The sequence below is a fragment of the Neoarius graeffei genome, chromosome 28 (assembly GCF_027579695.1).
Source record: "Neoarius graeffei isolate fNeoGra1 chromosome 28, fNeoGra1.pri, whole genome shotgun sequence".
Lineage (NCBI taxonomy): Eukaryota > Metazoa > Chordata > Actinopteri > Siluriformes > Ariidae > Neoarius > Neoarius graeffei.
The window spans coordinates 29,663,464-29,676,308 of NC_083596.1; the positions used below are offsets into that span (position 1 = coordinate 29,663,464).

The 12,845-nt window shown below is 43.2% G+C and overlaps 1 protein-coding gene across 5 annotated transcripts in view; it reads left to right on the top strand.

Moving 5' to 3' along the window:
- Positions 1-12,845, top strand: part of mvb12ba (multivesicular body subunit 12Ba) — a 362,744-nt gene that overhangs the window by 132,039 nt on the left and 217,860 nt on the right. For all 5 annotated transcript variants that reach the window (XM_060913298.1, XM_060913299.1, XM_060913297.1 and 2 more), the window contains exon 4: positions 918-1,014. In XM_060913298.1, the coding sequence (XP_060769281.1) occupies positions 918-1,014 (97 nt within the window). The remainder of the gene's footprint in view (positions 1-917; positions 1,015-12,845) is intronic.

Below are 12,845 nucleotides of genomic sequence, written 5' to 3' on the forward strand. Positions count from 1 at the left end.
TATTAGTCATGTGAGGACCATGTCAGGGTCTGAATGTTTTTATAGATAAGGTTTTTCGGCATTATATTAAGTTTTCTAACAACCTGTTTTTGCTTTGTTGTTGTAGGTTATTGTGTGTAGAATGATGGCCAAAAAAATCAATTTAATACATTGGAACTGGGTGGCACGGTGGTGTAGTGGTTAGCGCTGTCGCCTCACAGGTCCGGGTTCGAGTCCCGTGGCCGACGAGGGCTTTTCTGTACAGTTTGCATGTTCTCCCCCACAGTCCAAAGACATGCAGGTTAGGTTAACTGGTGACTCTAAATTGACCGTAGGTGTGAATGTGAGTGTGAATGGTTGTCTGTGTCTATGTGTCAGCCCTGTGATGACCTGGCGACTTGTCCAGGGTGTACCCCGCCTTTCACCCGTAGTCAGCTGGGATAGGCTCCAGCTTGCCTGCGACCCTGTAGAACAGGATAAAGCGGCTAGAGGTAATGAGATGAGATGACGTTGGAGCTGAAATCTAGAACACATTGTGCAAAAACTGAAAGGGTTTGAATTATTTCTGAACCATTTTACATTGATGAAAATAGTAAGCTATTCTCAATGCTCTTAGTGTTATGAAAACCCAAAATAGGTAGTATGCTGTTCACAAAGTTTTTCATGCATGTAACAAAGCAGTAGAATATTAAAATAGATAGCACACTTAACCAAAACACTGCAGAGAACATCATTGTAGCAGCAATGCAGCTGTCTTTGAACACCCGCCCGATGTGAAGCTGCACACTCTGATGGTGTTTCAACAGACCTCTTGAAAAAGTGTTGGGTCATTTTAGCATTGTTCCTTGAGAAAGGTTTTCTTTTAAATAAATCTGGTTTCACTGGGCCACTACTGCTACCCTTATTTCATGATCTGTTCGTATTGCATCTTTCCACAGAGCCATTTAGGAAATGTGCTGGTGGACATGAAGCTGATTGACATTAAAGATACACTGCCTGTTGGCTTTATCCCGATTCAAGAGACAGTGGACACACGTAAGCACTTCTCTTTTCTTTTGTGCTTGCTTGCTTACTTGCAAGCAATATAAATTTTTAAACAAGGTTGACAATCGTAACATGCTTTTAACAGTATTATATTCCATATACAGTTAGGTCCATAAATATTTAGACGTTGATGGTGATTGTTCAGCTGTCTACCACAGTATATTGAAGTTTAAATTAAATAATGAATATAAGCTCAAAATGCAGACATTCAGCTTTAAGGGGATTTACATGCAAATAGGCTGAATGCATAGTTCCTGTAAATCATTTTTGTGTGTGCTTTATATTTTCTGATTTGGGGTTATAGTTTGTCCAGTTATTTTGGTCATTTAAAAAGGGGAACCTTTTTAAATGACCAAAATAATTGGACAAACTATAACCCCAAATCAGAAAAAGTTGGGATGATGTGTTGAAATTTAAATTAAAACTGAAAACAATGATTTATAAATCATCTTTGACCTATATTGCACTCAAAACAATACAATAGCACATTATTTGATATTTTACGTCATGAATTTTGCTTTTTCAAATGAAACACTTGTTTCAATTTTGATTCTTGCAACACATTTAAAAAAAAAAAAGTTGGCACAGTAAAGCATTTACCACTTTATGTTGTCATTCCTTTTTATAACACTTAAAAATTGTTTAGAGACTGAAAACATGTTTCAGGTGTTTTGTCACATTCTTCCTGCAAGAAGGTCTTGAAGTGTGCAAAAGTATGGGGTCGTCATATTTATTGTTTCAAAATTTGCCACACATTCTCTGTTGAGGACGGGCACCCTCTTCTTCCACAGCTGTGCCTTTATAATGTGTATGCAGAATGTGGATTTGCATTGTCTTGTTCAAATATCCCTGGAAAATGTTATTTTGAAGGCAGCATATGTTGCTCCAAAATCTCAGTGTACTTCTTTGCATTAAGTGACTGACCCCTTGAAAATGGTTCCTCCAGGAACGATGACGTTTCAGTTGTCAAGACAACGGAAAAACTAAAATACAAAAACAGAAAGATACGTCACAATGCTCTTGTGCACAAAACAAAATGCTCTTGTATTTGTATTTTAGTTTTTCCGTTGTCTTGACAACTGAAACGTCATGGTTCCTGGAGGAACCATTTTCAAGGGGTCAGTCACCAAAGGGTTAATTCTGCCATCACAGAAGTGTAATTTACCTTTGCTGAGCAGGGTTGTACAAAATTCAGATTTGAATTGAGAATGACCCCTAAATTCCAATTCAATTCTTGAATTTGAATTGAGATTGCAAACAGGAAGCGGAATTGCAATTCAAATTCGAATTGCAGGAAGTAGAATTGGAATTCCATGAAATTCAAACAAATTCATGATACATAATTAAGGTGTATTTAACAACGAAGCTTTACAGTATATATTACATATGATTACAATATGAATTTCATACTGTACAGATATTATTGTATGGACTTTATGTACACGATACTTTATTATAGTAAATAGGCCTTTTTTTTTACTACTAATTAACATTAAAACACACTCTATAGAACAGATTGTTAAAATTGTAATAACTTTCAAATTGTGGAAAATGATAGAACAGCACTTCATTTCCCAGAATACCTTGCTTTATCCAAGTCTTCAAAATGGTCGTCCAAACATTTAGGACATTTTGTTTGGAGTATACTCTAGTGGAATAAGCTAATTGAGGGCCAGAGCTGGTTTGTACTTTTGATTTTTGTGACTACAGCAATATGCAAAGAAATAGCATGCGTAAAAGGACATCTGCGCTTGTTCATTTTGATGAGCCAATTCCCACAAGACATGGAAACCACAGAGCAATCTGCAATTACTGCAGTGCTCCAGTGTGTGGTTCCATAAAGGCTACCTCAAATTTCAAACAGCACCTCCAGGTAAGTTTACAGATGTGTAATCTGTCTTTTATTTTGATGACCATGGCATGTATTTGCATTGGGAACTGTGAATCAATCAGTAATACATTATACTTTACTCACCACTTGAAACATGTAAAGTATTACCTTGTACCCTGCTCTCTTTGAAATACAATGACTATCTAATCACACTATTTCTCATTTGCTTGTGCAAGTCCAAATCATCCTGGCATATCATGTGAAAGCAAAGTAGCCTTGGGCATAGCAGTATAGAGAGGCAGAGAATTCAATAATCTTTGCAGTACAAATGTAGTATAACATAAACTTGCTGGCACTTTTATCCAAAGCATGAACAGTCTTTAGATTGAGAATATAGATTGGCTTTTCTGCTTACAGAAGAAACACTCTGAAATTTTGATGGAGTCTGCATCCAGCAGTGGCACAAGCCAACGAAATCAAGATGAAGACAGTCATCCTCCAACTTCAACTTCTAAATGGTCATCAACCAATACACATCAAGTGGCCCTGACAGATAGTATTGTTACATTTATTTCGAATGGTCTCCTCCCCCTCTCTACTGTTGAAAATAAGGATTTCATTAATATCTTGCAACTGGACCAACCCTCATTCACAATGCCTACCCGAAGAGCTCTCAGAGAGATCCTTATTCCACAACGCTCGGATTCTGTGAAAGCACATCTAGGTAATCTGATGGCAAAAGCTGGCCATATTTGCCTGACCATTGATTTATGGTCAAATCGATCAATGAGGTCCTTTTTTGGGATGATGGGCCATTTCCTGGTTGATTTCAATTTGAAGAGCATAATGCTGAGCTGTCAGCATTTTAAAGGGAGACACACAGCTGAAAATATTTGCCAGGTCTGTGATGATCTTCTGGGCAAATACAATATTCAGAACAAGGTATTGTAACATTGTAACTGACAATGCATCCAATATGATAAAGGCATTCACTGTTTCCACCAGTTCATGTTAACAGTGAGAGTGAGGATGAAGAGGATGACACCTGTGATCTAGAAGTGGTCAATGTAGAAGAGGAGATTATGTACTTTCCACCAGAGAGACTATCTTGCTTTGCTCATAGTCTCCAACTGGTAGTGCGTGATGCCTTAGATCAGGGGTGGCCAACCAGTTGGAGACCAAGAGCCACATTTTTTACTGTATTACCGCAAAGAGCCACATCATACACATGGGCACACGAACATCACCCATCCCTTCCTCTCTCTCTCTCTCTCTCTCTCACACACACACACACACACACACACACACACACACACACACACACACACACACACACACACCCCTCTGCTCAGCCAGATTAATAGTAAATGTCACACACCAACATATTTACTCCTACAGTACTAAGACCACAGGCTGAGGCCAGTCATTTTTAACAATGAACATTGTGTGCACTTACTATGCATGCTGCTTAGTGGGACTCATGGCATTACCAAAAAAAAGCCACACCATACACATGACCGCACATGAACATCGCCCCCCGCTCTCTCTCTCTCTCACACACACACACACACATGCTCACGCACCTCTGCTCAGCCAGATTAATAGTAAATGTCACACACCAACATGAGAGAAATGTACTCCTTCAGTCAGTACTAATACCACAGGCCAGTCATTTACAGCAATCAATATTGTGTGCACTTACTATGCATGTTGCTTAGTGGGACTTCTGACATTCCTTGCCTTGAACAATCCTCTTCAAATCTGGCTTGTATTCCGTCGTTGCCACTCGAAGCAGTTCTTTCACATGGGTTTCAGTCAGAACAGAACGATGCTTTGACTTCACGTGTTTCATGGTAGAGAACACAGACTCGCAGACGTATGTTGACCCAAACATTGACAGTATCTTAAGCGCAGCCTGTTTCACATTCGGGTATTTTTCCAATGGCACACTTTTCCAAAACTCAATGGTGCCTTCCCTCAAAACAGGTTTCAGTTGGTCTTCCTCACGAAGATCGATCATCTCCAACTCAGCCGCAGCCTCATCTGTGACAAGCGGGGCTTTCAAACAGTCCGTCTCCGCATTGAATGGGTCGACGAGGAACACAACCTGTGGCCTTTTCAGTTGTATATCACGGAACCGGGTTACAAAGCTTTCGTGCAGGTTTTCAATTAGTGTTGCATATCTGGCTCCTTGCTTATTCAGGGAGGCGGGAAGCTTTGAAATGAGCTAATGACGACTGACATATAAGGCAGAATGGCTTGCCATTACGTTCAACAAAAAAGTATAAACTCTCCCACTCTGTTAAAAATGTCCTATGTTCGTCTTCATATTTTCGTTTTGCTGTGCATTTTTTCATTGCCATTTTGAGAGGCTACTTGACACAAGATACACCTTGCCCAAAAACTTAGCGATTATCTCACGCACATGCGCATTTGACATGACCTGAAAATACCGTAATATACCCAAGCAAAGCGAAGATGCATTTGACTAAAATACCATACTGAACTCAAGCAAAGCGCACACACACATTAAAAAAAACACAAACTTTGATATGAACGTAAGAGCCGCATGACACCGGGCAAAGAGCCGCATGCGGCTCGCGAGCCGCGGGTTGGCCACCCCCGCCTTAGATGATGCTGGCTCCATAAAGAGCCTCCTGGGCAAGGTCCAGAAACTTGTCGCTTTTTGCCATAAATCCACCCATGCTACAGAGGTCCTGGAGGGAATGCACAAACTTCAACCTGCTAATGTCATCCGCTGGAATAGCCAGTTGAAGATGCTGAGATCAGTCCTTAACGTTCCAAATGATGTCCTTGCTGAGCTCCACTGCCCAATTCAGCTAACAGCATATGAACTAAAAATCATTCAGGAACTTTGTGAGGTGTTAGAACCCTTTGAGGAAGTCACGGACCGCTGTCAGGCAGAGAAAGCTGCCACATCAAGCTTGGTTATTCCTTGTGTTAGAGGACGGAGACATGCAATCAAAGATGACTGGGAACAAGAAGTTTGTGTCCACCTTACAAACCTCACTTGAGAGACGACTAGTAAAATTTGAGGATATGGAATGCTTTCAGATGGCTGCAACGCTTGATCCAAGATTTAAACTAGACTGGTGTAATGGTGAAGAACTGATCATAATCAAAAATCTTCTCGCTGCAAAAGTCGAGTCTGTATGTCCAAAAGTCAGTGCCACCTCTGACATTAGTACTCAAACAAGGAAACGCCCCAGACTCTCTTCCTACATGGAGACTCAAACAACTGCTGTCCCAATTGACACAGCCTCACATGAGCTCCCAGTTTACTTGAGCACACCATGTTTGGCTGAGGATGCCAATCCTTTATCGTTCTGGAAAGAAAACCAAAACAGTTTCCCAAACCTAGCTGTACTTGCATGTAAATATCTGGCCATACCTGCTTCCTCTGCACCTGTTGAGAGGATATTTAGTGTTGCAGGCAAGATATTCAGACCAGAACGATGCCGCCTCAATGACAAAACATTTGAGGAACTGTTGACCATTAGATGCAATACCGTTACTCTGTAAAGAACTTTAATAATTGATAATTGCATTTACCAAAACATTTTCATTTGATTACTTGGAAATGAAGATATTGCTAATTATTCAATATTAAGGGAATGTATGCTTAATGTTAGTGTCTCTACTTCCGTTTGGAAGAAAAATAAAAGTATCACATTCTCACTGAATGTGATGATTGTAACAATGCTGAGGCCACCGACACAACCCCATACCATGACAGACCCTAGCTTTTGTACTTGTTGCTGGTAACAGTGTGGATGGTCCTTTTCCTCTTTGGTCTGGACGACACAGCGTCCATTTCTTCCAAAAAAGACCTGGAATCCTAATTAATGCGCCCACAGTACACATTTCCCAGATGTCTCAGAGCCCAGATAAGTCGACGGTGCTTCTGGACACAGTGACAATAGTAATGGTGTTTAGTAAAGGCTTAAGGCAAAAGTAACTTTTAGTGTTTCCTGAAGTCAAAAGGCTTCCTTTTTGCCCAGTAAAGTTTTGACTGGCATTTGTGGCTGTAACTCTGTATTATAGTGCTTGGCAAAGGTTTGTCAAAGTAATCCTGAGCTCAAGTGGTTATATCAGGTATAGCTGAATGACAGTTCTTGATGCAGTGCTGTCTGAGGGATTGGAGATCACAGGTGTTCAGTTTAGGCTTGTGCCTTTGCCCGTTACACATCGAAATCCCTCCAGATTCCTTGAGTCATTTAATGATGTGTATCTTAGAGGGTGAAATATCCAAATCTCCTCTTTGTATCTTTCTTTGAGGAATATAGTTTTAAACATTTCAATAATTTTCTCATGCATTTGTTGACAAACTGGTCTTTGCTCCTGAAAGACTAGGCCTTTCCTGGATACTGATTTTGTACAAAATCATGATTACAAATCACCTGTTGACATCACCGGTTTCAAACCACATCATTATTTAATTGTTTTACCACATAATTGTTCCTATCCAAATTTTTTTGGAATATGTTGCAGGCTTGAAATGCAGGGCTGGATGTATATTAAGAAATGAAATTAATTTGACCAGACAAAACTTGAACATATTGGGTTCATACTGTCTGCAATGAAACACAAGTCAAAGTAAATTTAGAAATCACTGCCACTTTTTTTTTTTTTTTTAAATTTGCATTTTCTAAATCATCCCAACATTTTTCTTATTTGGGAAATACTTCTATAATATTTCTAAATGTATAATAAACATGGGATGTTAGCAGGAAAGAATTGTGAGCAGGTTCATTTTAAGTAATCAATAAACTTTTCAGTTCTGTCAAATGCATATTCATTTGGTGTGTTCCTTTCCTCCAGCATGTCTCTCTTTTGTCATTTGAGTTCACATCAACGTGTGTTGAACCCGTGATGAAAATCAAAATGAGAATGGGGTCTCCCAGCCAAAAAAAAGGGGGAATTATGTGCGCTTGTAAAAGGGTCCTGTAATGTTGTGGTCAGATCCTCAATTGTTCCATCCTTAATTGTTCCTCCAAATGTAAGGTGCTTTTTAAATTATTATTATTATTATTATTATTATTATTATCGTCTCGTCTCGTCTCAGCAGTCTAAGCATGGAAGCCCAAACTTCCCTTTCCCCAGACACCTCGGCCAGCTCCTCGGGAAGAACACTGAGGCGTTCCCAGGCCAGCCGAGAGACATAGTCCCTCCAGCGTATCCTGGGTCTTCCCCGGGGCCTCCTCCCGGGGGGACATGCCTGGAACACCTCCCCAGGGAGGCGTCCAGGAGGCATCCGAAAAAGATGCCCGAGCCACCTCAGCTGATTCCTCTCGATGTGGAGGAGCAGTGGCTCTACTCCGAGCTCCTCCCGAGTGACTGCGCTTCTCACCCTATCTCTAAGGGAGTGCCCAGCCACCCTGCGAAGGAAACTCATTTCGGCCGCTTGTATCCGCAATCTTGTTCTTTCGGTCATTACCCAAAGCTCATGACCATAGGTGAGAGTCGGAACGTAGATCGACCGGTAAACTGAGAGCTTCGCCTTTTGGCCCAGCTCCTCCTTCACCACGACGGACCAGTAAAGCGACCGCATTACTGCGGAGGCTGCATCGATCTGCCTGTCGATCTCACGCTCCATCCTTCCCTCACTCGTGAACAAGATCCCGAGATACTTAAACTCCTCCACTTGAGGCAGGACTTCTCCACCAACCTGAAGAGGGCAAGCCACCCTTTTCCAGTCGAGAACCATGGCCTCGCACTTGGAGGTGCTGATTCTCATCCCAGCCGCTTCACACTCGACTGCAAACCGCCCCAGTGCATGCTGAAGGTCCTGGTTTGAAGAAGCCAACAGGACAACATCATCTGCAAAAAGCAGAGATGAAATCCTGTGGTTCCCAAACAGGATTCCTTCCGGCCCCTGGCTGCGCCTAGAAATTCTGTCCATAAAAATTATGAACAGAACCGGTGACAAAGGGCAGCCCTGACGGAGTCCAACATGCACTGGGAACAGGTCTGACTTACTCCTGGCAATTCGAACCAGACTCTTGCTCCGTTCGTACAGGGACCGGACAGCCCTTAGCAAAGAGCCCCGAACCCCATACTCCCGAAGCACCCCCCACAGAATACCATGGGGGACACGGTCGAATGCCTTCTCCAGATCCACAAAGCACATGTGGACTGGTTGGGCAAACTCCCATGAACTCTCGAGCACCCTATGAAGGGTATAAAGCTGGTCCAGTGTTCCGCGACCAGGATGAAAACCGCATTGTTCCTCCTGGATCCGAGGTTCAACTATCAGTCGAATTCTCCTCTCCAGTACCCTGGAGTAAACCTTCCCTGGGAGGCTGAGAAGTGTGATTCCCCTATAATTGGAGCACACTCTCCGGTCCCCTTTCTTAAAAAGAGGGACCACCACCCCAGTCTGCCACTCCAGAGGCACTGTCCCCGACCGCCACGCGATGTTGCAGAGGCGTGTCAACCAAGACAGCCCCACAACATCCAGAGACTTGAGATACTCAGGGCGGATCTCATCCACCCCCGGTGCCTTGCCACCGAGGAGCTTGCATTATTATTATTATTATTATTTTGTGTTTAATTGTTAGTGTGGTGTTTTGTGTAAAGGCAGAATGGCAAAGTCAGAATTTCATTGAATCATCTTACTGCTGTGCACATGACGACAAACTTCTTGAACTCTTAAATGTACATCAGATTTTTAAGGGCTTGGATCTGGAATGAATGGAGTTTGTCATGCCACAATCAAACATGCCTGCCTCTTGCTTACTAGTTGTGCATTTTGGACCAGATCTATCAGTGTTCCAGAGAGGTCATTTTCTTGTGATCTTTTTATGCTGCTTCTAAATAGCATTGCATACACAATTTTGGAGCATGTTGCATCAGTGTTGCAAAATTTTAGCAGTGGACCTCAGCAGGTATGTTCTCTCCCCAACCCCCTTCCCCTATTTTTCACAGATGGGTGACATTTCAGTAATTTGTGCCTTCATGTCTTAATTATATAATTATGAATAAAACTTGTAAAAATTTATCATAATTACAGATGGCAACTGTAACCCTGCTGTAACTTTTGTACTACGTACTTTCACATATAACAAAGTCCGTGTCCCCCGCCTTGAATGAAAATGAGTCGGAGTCTTCAATAAAACATCACTGTGTCATGTCCATGTGAATTGCCACTCGGAATGCGCAGCATGCTTGCAAGCGCAGCACCATTAGGACTAATTGTAGTACTGTGCACCTATTCCGGATTAGAGCACAATCACAGCACACACTTATAAGGGCTCTCTAAACACAGATACTTGGCAAAGTACATGCACTGTACCTAGTGTCTCACATTATCAAGCCTTGTATCTGTGTATTGCCTTTCTGATTTTGACCTTTTGTGTATTTGGACTTTCATCTTTGCCTCCGCCAAGCCAGGGCCCCTGCTGACCTGTCCCCACTACCAGTCCCTCCTTGCAGAGTTCACAGCCTTGCTCAAAATCGGCCAAGATCAAGGTTTATCACTCCAAAATTCATACCTCCATCCCCAACCCTCGTCAGCTGTTTTCTGTTTTCTCTCCTCAACTCTCCACCAGATGTACCTCAGTACTCTATCACTGCAGAGGACTTCAGTCTTTTTTTTGAGTAAAAGATCATAGCCATCTACAACTCCTTCACCATGACTGCCTCCCCACCCTCCCTGTCTCTTCCCCTTGCTGCCTGCTTTTTCCCCTCTCTCCAATTCTGATGTCTCCCAGCTCCTGCTCTCTCACCGTCTGATCACTTGTGCCCTTGACCCTATACTCTCATTATCCTGCTTTAATAATTTTTGTGTAGCATTGAACAAATCTATTTGATTTGAACAGTTCTCATCAATAAAACTTCTATAAAACCACTTATGTGCCTCATTCATTGAGTGGTGTGGTGGTTCTTCACCTTAAAATTCGCCAAATCAGAATAACTCCTTGTATGACACCATTTGCGCTCAGCCCTGCATCACACTCTTCTAGCATCCTGAATCCCATCACACCACTTCTCTCCAACTCTCCACCAACTGCACCTTCACCACCAACTCCTATCCACATTTCCTTCACCATCCCTGCCTTCCCTCCACCCCTCCCCACTCTCCCTGTCTCTTCCCTCTTGCTTTCTGCTTTTCCCCCCTCTTTCCACTTCAGATGTCTCCCAGCTCCTGCTCTCTCACCATCCAACTACCTGTGCCCTTGACCCTATCCCCTCAGCTCTCCTCCAGACCGTCACTCCTCACATTCTCCCATTTATCACCTCCCTTGTCAACTCCTTGTCCTCTAGATACTTTTCCTCCAGCTTCAAATGGGCCCCCATCACTCTGCTAAAAAAAACAAACAAAAAACAACTTTGACCCCTCTGTCATCCAAAACTGTTGCCCCATTTCTCTTCTCCCCTTCCTGTCAAAGACACTTGAACATGTTATTGCTAACCAACTCTCCTTTCTCTCATGGAACAACCTTCTGGATCCTCACCAGTCTGGCTTCTGGGCTGGACACTCAACCAAGACTGCACTTCTCTCCATCAGTGAGGCACTTCATGCAGCACATACTGGCTCCCTCTCCTTAGTCCTGATTCTCCTTGATCTTTCTGATGCATTTGACACTGTTGAGCTCCCTTCCTCTTCCCATTGAAGATGGGGTCATCTTCCTGTCATCCTTATCAACTGTAGGGATCTACGGGACAGCCCTGGACTGGTTCAAGTCCTTCCTCTCTGGTTGCTCCTTCCAGATTACCTGGTCTGGTGCTATATCAGCACCATGCCCACTTACCACTGGTGTCCCTCAAGGTTCAGTCCTTGGTCCACTTCTCCTTCTATACCCAGCCTCTCGGCCCAGTTACCTCTGCTCGTGGTCTATCCTACCACTGCTAAGCTGATGACATCCAACTGTTTCTCTTTTTCCTCCTCCTCCACTTGCATCTCTGCTTGCCTGTGTGACATCCAGAGCTGGATGAACAACCATCACCTGAATCTCAACCCAGGCAAGATAGAGGTAATCTACATTCCTGCTCCATCCTCTCCACCCCTGGACATTGTCATCTCCCTGGAGGACATTTCTAGGTCTCTTTCACCCACTGCAAAGAGCCTAGAGATCATGTTTGATGACCCACTCTCCTCCTCAGCTACCCGGATGTGTAGATTCCTCCTCTACAACATCCGAAGGATTTGCCCTTTTCTTACCCCCTAGTCAGCTCCTGGTCCAAGCACTGACCTTCTCCCGCTTGGACTACTGCAACTCTCTCCTTGTTGGCCTTCCAGATTCTACCATTGGACCCCTGCAGCTCATCCAGAATGCTCTAGCTTGCCTGGTCTACAACCTCCCTTGTTCTTCCCATGTCACCACTTTGCTTGCCAACCTGCACTGGCTACGTATTGCAGCTCACATCAAATTTAAGACATTGGTGCTAGCTTACCAGGCTCTCAAGGGGTTAGGGCCAGCATATCTCCAGAGTTTGATCTGCCCTTACACGCCAGCCAGATCCCTATGCTCTGCTGCTACTGGTCACCAGGCTCCCTCCTTTCTGCTCCTGCCCACCCTGCTCAAGACTGCTGTCTGTCCTGGTTCCCCATTGGTGGAATGACCTTCCCCTTGAGGCCAGAACTGCCTTCAAGCGCAGACTGAAGACTCATCTCTTCAGGCTGCACCTCTCCCCTTCTTCTCTGCCCACTATGTAACTGCATATCGTTCTAGACCAACCCAGGCTGTGTACTGTCTAGCCTGAGGTTAGCCATTTTGAGTTCTCCATTTAGTTGTACTTTATATGGCTGGTTTGTTTCCTTGGCTGTTTGAATATTGGTACTTCAATAGAATATTACACTAGGCATTGCTATCACTTGTTCAGCTGGCACTAGAACTTTCTTGTCTAGAAGTTCAGCGCTTCATGTACCTGACTTTGCACTTGTTGTACATTGCTCTGGATAAGAGTGTCTGCTAAATGCCATGTAATGTAATTCTGTTTGTCTCTCATGTAACCATTGCCCCTTTCA